Source organism: Microcebus murinus, chromosome 10, assembly GCF_040939455.1.
Source record: "Microcebus murinus isolate Inina chromosome 10, M.murinus_Inina_mat1.0, whole genome shotgun sequence".
NCBI lineage: Eukaryota > Metazoa > Chordata > Mammalia > Primates > Cheirogaleidae > Microcebus > Microcebus murinus.
The window spans coordinates 57,646,493-57,653,371 of record NC_134113.1 but is presented as its reverse complement, the minus strand read 5'-3'; the positions used below and the strand labels follow the sequence as shown (position 1 = coordinate 57,653,371).

Below are 6,879 nucleotides of genomic sequence, written 5' to 3'. Positions count from 1 at the left end.
CCAACATTACAAAAATAGTACAGTTTTTTCTTCATAGTTAAATTTCCACAAAATCCCCCAACCACAAGTATTACAAAAGAAAGTAAAAAAATCACATTTTACAGATCTTAAACTTGTCTTCAGCATTTAGCACAAAGGTCTCCCCATCTTCAAAAAGCAGCTCCCCTGCTAAACTCATCAGCTATAAGATCTATCCAAGCAGCAAGAAGATGGCCTTTGCTAGCCCATGGCAATCCTCTTCCCATTTTCCCTAGCCAGTCAGGGCTGAACAGCAGAGTGAGGCTCAGGTGGGGGTGGGGTGGGGGGTGCACAAGGGCTAATTTCCACCAGTACAACATGGCATCTGAAGCTTGATGGGAGAGCAGAACTGGTGAGACTTGAGGGAAGGGTCCAGGCCCTGTATTCAGTCAGAGTCACTGCTGGAAGAGGAGGAAGAGGAGGAATGCTGCAAGGGTAAAGGGGAGAGGAGATAGTATCAGATCCAAATGACCTCTAATCACACTACAGGCCATTCTTTGGTGCCCCACCCCTCCACCCAAGTGATCCCTTGCTTCCCTAAGAAGATCAGGAGTCTTGAACCAGACTGTACCTTAAACAACAAAAGAAAGGGTTTCCTTCAGCAGTGAGCAAACAGGAATGGATTAAACCGTTATAAATCATTGCACAGAATTTAACATATTGCCTTTGGAGCAAGTTTCCAACTTTCTTTACCTGAGTCAATGCCTAGGCAAGGAATAAATTATAGGCAGAAGCATAGTACAGTGCTAGGAAACAGCTGCTACTTTATAAATGCTTATTGATTAGCTTCATGCAAAGTCCCTGTGACTCTAAGAAAAAGAGTAGAAAAAACAGCAGCTGTGTGTGCATGTATCTCTACTTTTTCCTAAGTTGAATGGGAAAAAGTGGAGAAAGTGGGAGAGAAGGCTAGGGGAGTTCTATTCAAGGTTCCTCACATGCCCACTTCCATTAAACTACCATTAAAAAACATTTTTTAGGCCGGGCGCGGTGGCTCACGCCTGTAATCCTAACACTCTGGGATGCTGAGGCAGGTGGATTGCTCGAGGTCAGGAGTTCGAAACCAGCCTGAGCAAGAGCAAGACCCCCGTCTCTACTATAAATAGAAAAAAATTAATTGGCCAACTAATATATATATAGAAAAAATTAGCCGGGCATGGTGGTGCATGCCTGTAGTCCCAGCTACTTGGGAGGCTGAGGCAGGAGGATTGCTTGAGCCCAGGAATTTGAGGTTGCTGTGAGCTAGGCTGACGCCACGGCACTCACTCTAGTCTGGGCAACAAAGCAAGACACTGTCTCAAAAAAAAAATTTTTTTTTAGTCTCCCCAGGGTAATTTCTCCCATCTCTCCTATTCAGTCTCACCTTTCATTTTCCTCAGACTTCTACCAAAGACCCAGAATTGGAATTAGAGCCCCAATTCACAAGGCAAATAAATACTGGGCAGCAAAATGTAAATTGAGATCTCTTCAAAATGAGGGTGGGTTTAATCCTTTGGGAGCTGTCCTCAGACCTGCTCTTCCCCTTGCAAATTAACACTCCTCTAGAACAAAGATATTTAGCCTACGGCTGAGTATGAAAACCCCTAGTCCTTGGCTTGGTTAGAGGCTGAGTCACTGACTAGTCCTAGACTTTCTTTGAGGCTGAGTCACTATGCTTGTCCTCAGTTTCCCAGCTGGATGGTAGAGCAAAAGGCCTATGTGTAATTACCACCACACCCTAAGAACATTGAAGGAGATAAAGAACTCCAGGAACTAGGACCAGATTATTATACTGTTAATTATTATATATGATTTTGCTGTCAAAAGACTGACCCTAGTAACTGACATTTTGACAGCCTCAGTGAGTGTATCCAACTTGCTAAACCATATACCTGCGGATGGAGGGGGGGGCAAAAGTTCTGAGAGAGAGTAAGGCAGACAAGACAGGCGTTTGATTCTGAAATGCATTCTAAGGCTCACCCTAGCCCCCTTCCAGACAGATGCCTGATATTTCTTTTCAAGATTATCAGATTCTTCCCAGTAGCAATCTTTTACAAAAAGGAAGAACCATGTACCAGAGCAACACAATTGCCATCCCCCCATGTCCACAGGCTGTGAATCCCCCTCACCCAACCCATCTAGTCCCTCTGAGGGGGCACCCTTTCCCTAGCCAGGCCCCAGAGGGCACTAACCTTGCCGTGCTTGTGATGTTTGTGCATCTTCTTATGAGCTTTCTTCATTTTCTTCTGTGTCTTCTTGTCCATCATCATTCCTGGTCCTAACATGCCAGGAGCCAAGGGATTCACAGGAGGGATGCAAGGGGCAGGTGGTGGGTATGGAGGAGGGTAGGGACCTGGGGGTTGGCATCCTGGATACCCTGGCTGTGGCACAGGATGAGGGGGCCCACCTGGAGGGAAAACAGGATTTCCGTGGGGAACTCCTGGGGGAGGAGGAAAGGGGCCTGGAGGACAGGCTGGATTGACAGGTGGTGGATGGGCAGGATTGGAACCTCCAGGGCACCCAATGTTGGGGGGATATGGATTTGGCCCTGGCTGCCCTGGTGGAAGAAACAAAAATAAATAAAGATTAGAAATGCTCAGAGCCTCTGACAACAAAAAGAAAGAGATTCACTTTCTCACCCAATACTTGAAGAGAAATGGAAAGGTGAGCAAGGAGAATGGAGAGTAGGGGAGATTAACCTGAGTTGAGGAGAAACAGGGGAACGACCTGGAAGGGCTGGGGACAGGGGGGAGGCAGTGAACTCTAAGGAAAGACAAAAGCATTGGTCATCTGTGGTCCAAAGATTGCTTTTGCAGTCGGATGAGGTGGGGCGATACAGAAACTTCCTGTTGTAGAGACCATCAGAAAAAGAATTAGAAGTGGTAGAAGAGATCCCCCAAAACCTACCAGCGTTGGGATTCCACATGTTCAGGTGTTTCTCCCAGCCTGTGGAGAAACAAATGAGGCAAAAAGATGATGGTTCAGAGGTGGGAAGTGGATTTAGAGCCGGAGCCCTGCCCCAACGTCTATGGCCCCACAGTAAGCTTTCCCACGACCTCCACATAAGAAATGTTTCGTTCCACTTGTTCCTTCGCCCCCAATACCTACTTTATTTCTAGCTCCCAGGGCCCCTCCACCTTCCACTACCTCTGGCTGCAGCTGGAGGTGTCTAACACCTCAGAGCAGGGCAGAGTCCACGAATCTTGGATCCCATCACTCATCTCCCTTTCCCTGGTACTAAGTCCCAAAGCCTGTAACCACCCACACAGGGTAAGAAAGGACTCTCTCCCTAGGGAAGACTCCCCCCACCCCAGGCTAAGAGAAGGACACGCCTCGAGGCGAAGTGAGAGGTTGCTCAAGCAAGATCTTCAAACGCTTAAATATGTAGACACACACCTCTTCCTCCAAAAGACAAGCAAATGGAGATCCTAGCTCCCAGCCGCGAAGAAACCCCGGCCCAGTAACGGGGAGAGAAGGAAACTGGGGAGCCCAGATGTTCTGCCGCCTTTCTACCACCGTCTGGGCTTGATTCGTCCTTCTCCCCAGTCTTGGCTCTCACTTCCTGATCATCCCCACCCGGTGCTTCAGCAGCCGCCTCTCCTACCACCTAATTGGTAATTATATGGTCACTCGGCAAGATAATTGGACAAGACACTCGTCAATCACTCTAGTACGGCGCTGGGAGGAAACGGTTGCTCTAGGGCGGAGCGGAGCCCTTTAGGGCGAGGCCAGTACTGAGAAGCCGGAAATCACCTTGTGGGCGGAGCTAGGACAGACAAGGCTGAGAGGGGGCGTGGTCAGTTGCTTGGCAGAGTCCCTGAGAAGCGGAGAAGAAACTCTACTCTTCCTCTCTGAGCTCACGGTTCAGTCAGTGGGTGCAATACCTTGTAATGTGAATACACCATGGTAAGTGTTGTATAATAATACAGGTGTATACAGAGTTCTAGGTAAGTGCAGGGGAGCTGCTAAGTCCCTACCCCAAGCCTACATATTATCAGCTTCCTGGGTTTTTTTTTGTTGTTGTTGTTGTTGTTTTTTTTTTTGTTTTTTTTTTTTTTTTATTTTTTTGTTGTTGTTGTTGTTGTTTTTTGACACAGAGCCTCACTATATTGCCCCAGCTAGAGTGCCTTGGCGTTAGCCTAGCTCACAGCAACATCTCCTGGGCTTAAGTGATCCTCCTGACTCAGCCTCCCGGTAGCTGGGACTCAGGCATGCGCCACCGTGCCCGGATAATTTTTTTTTCTATTTTTAGTAGTTTGGCTAATTTCTATTTATAGTAGAGATGGGTCTCGCTCTTGCTCAGGCTTATCAGCTTCCTCTTATCCTCCTATGGAGAGACAAAGAAACAGTCTTGGGGAAGATACAGACATTTCCTAATCTCAAGATTCCCTATCTCAGTTGCATAGCTCTTACATCTGTCGAGTTTCCTAAACCAGAAACCGAGGAAGCCATCCTTGATACATCTGTCTACCTCACCTTTCCCACCCATCCCCTTGACCCCACCAATCCAACACCACAAATTATCCATTTTATCTCCCAAAAATATCTGGAATCCCTCCACTTCTCTACATCTTCCCTGCTCCCAACCTGCCATCATCTCTCGCCTGTATTGCTGCAATGGCCTTTTTTTTTTTTTTTTTTAACAATAGTATTAACAAACGGGCTGGGCTTGGTGGCTCACCCCTGTAATCCTAGCACTCTGGGAGGCCAAGGCGGGAGGATCACTCAAGGTCAGGAGTTCGAAACCAGCCTGAGCAAGAACGAGACCCCGTCTCTACTAAAAATAGAAATTAATTGGCCAACTAAAAATATATAGAAAAAATTAGCCGGGCATGATGGTGCATGCCTGTAGTCCCAGCTACTTGGGAGGCTGAGGCAGGAGGATCACTTGAGCCCAAGAGTTTGAAGTTGCTGTGAGCCAGGCTGACGCCACGGCACTCTAGCTGGGGCAAGGATTACAGACGGGAGCCACCCTGCCCGGCCTTAAAATTCTTTAATCGCTTTGTATTATTTTTAAAGATCAAAACTAGTTTTAGATTTATGTATATAATTTTTGTTGACTAGGTAATATGTAGACATAATTAAAAACCAAAAAGGATAAAAAGGTTTAAAGTGCAAGTTTCCCTCCCACTCTTGTCCTTCATCTACCACCCTCATACTCCCGTACTTAGTTTCTTACATATACTTCCACTTTTTTCTTTTTGAGACAGAGTCTTGCTTTGTTGCCCAGACTAGAGTGAGTGCTGTGGTGTCAGCCTACCTCACAGCGACCTCAATCTCCTGGGCTCAAGCAATCCTTCTGCCTCAGCCTCCTGAGTAGCTGAGACTACAGGCATGCGCCACCATGCTCGGCTAATTTTTTCTATATATATTAGTTGGCCAATTAATTTCTTTCTATTTATAGTAGAGGTGGGGTCTCCCTCTTGCTCAGGCTGGTTTTGAACTCCTGACCTCAAGCAATCCTCCCGCCTTGGCCTCCCAGAGTGCTAGGATTACATGCATGAGCCACCACGCCCAGCCCACTTTCTTTATGCATAATCAAGCAAATACCAAAATAAACTTATTCTGCCTTTTAAATATAAAAACAGGAAAATATGCAGAGTTTTGCAACTTTTTCCTCACACTTAAGATTTTTTTTTTTTTTTTTTGGAGACAGAGTCTCCCTCTGTTGCCTAGGTTAGATTACGGTGGCATCAACCTAACTCACAGCAATCTCAAACTCCTGGGTTTAAGCAATCCCTCTGCCTCAGCCTCCCAAGTAGCTGGGACTACATGCATGCACCACCATGCCTGGCTAATTTTTTCGGAGAGTTTTCCATATCAGGACATAAGAGTGTGTGCTTAGTCTTTTTCACAACTGGACTTTATTCTTTTGTATGATATAACATAATTTAACCAGTGGGCATTTATGTTAGTTTCAACCCTCAGCTATTAAAAACAATATAGTGCAGCTGGCTATGGTGGCGCATGCCTGTAATCCCAGGTACTCTGGAGGCTGAGAAGGGAGGATCACTTCAGCCCAGGAGTTTTTTTTGTTTTTGAGACAGAGTCTCACTGTGTTGCCCAGGCTAGAGTGCCATGGCGTCAGCCTAGCTCACAGCAACCTCAAACTCCTGGGCTCAGGCAATCCTCCTGCCTCAGCCTCCCGAGTAGCTGGGCCTACAGGCATGTGCTACCATGCCCGGCTAATTTTTTTTTTCTATATATATATATATATATATATTTTTTTTTTTTTTTTTTTTTTTTTTTTTTTGAGACAGAGTCTCGCTTTCTTGCCTAGGCTAGAGTGAGTGCCGTGGCATCAGCCTAGCTCACAGCAACCTCAAACTCCTGGGCTCAAGCGATCCTCCTGCCTCAGCCTCCCGAGTAGCTGGGACTACAGGCACAAGCCACCATGCCCGGCTGATTTTTATATATATATATTAGTTGGCCAATTAATTTCTTTCTATTTTTATGGTAGAGACGGGGTCTCGCTCAGGCTGGTTTTGAACTCCTGACCTTGAGTAATCCGCCCACCTCGGCCTCCCAGAGTGCTAGGATTACAGGCGTGAGCCACCGCGCCCGGCCTCTATATATATTTTTAGTTGGCCAATTAATTTCTTTCTATTTTTAGTAGAGACAGGGTCTTGCTCTTGCTCAGGCTGGTTTCCAACTCATGAGCTTGAGCCATCCGCCCACCTCAACCTCCCACAGTGCTAGGATTACAGGCGTGAGCCACCGTGCCCGGCCGATCCCAGGAGTTTGAGTCCAGTCTTGGCAATGTAACAAGAGTTTATCTCAAAAAAAAAAAAAAAAATACTGTACAACAATGTTGTGATAAATAGCCTAGTATATACATTATTTTACGTATTTATACTTTTTATAGATACTGAGGAATTATACCCT

At 46.3% G+C, this 6,879-nt stretch overlaps 1 protein-coding gene across 1 annotated transcript; it reads right to left on the bottom strand.

Moving 5' to 3' along the window:
- Nucleotides 1-254: 254 nt before the first annotated feature.
- On the bottom strand, nucleotides 255-3,605 carry PRR13 (proline rich 13). The gene is made up of 4 exons (XM_076007305.1): nucleotides 3,391-3,605; nucleotides 2,902-2,940; nucleotides 2,187-2,551; nucleotides 255-445 (listed from the first exon to the last, which is right to left on the bottom strand). The coding sequence occupies exons 2-4, from the start codon at nucleotides 2,918-2,920 to the stop codon at nucleotides 404-406; spliced, it is 426 nt and encodes a 141-aa protein (XP_075863420.1). The 5' UTR covers nucleotides 2,921-2,940; nucleotides 3,391-3,605; the 3' UTR covers nucleotides 255-403.
- Between the last annotated feature and the right edge of the window lie 3,274 nt (nucleotides 3,606-6,879).

Coding starts and splice junctions, on each gene's coding strand:
- PRR13 (XM_076007305.1), bottom strand. Junction 446..2,186: donor AACATCACAAGCACGGCAAG/GTTAGTGCCCTC, acceptor TTACCCTTGCAG/CATTCCTCCTCTTCCTCCTC.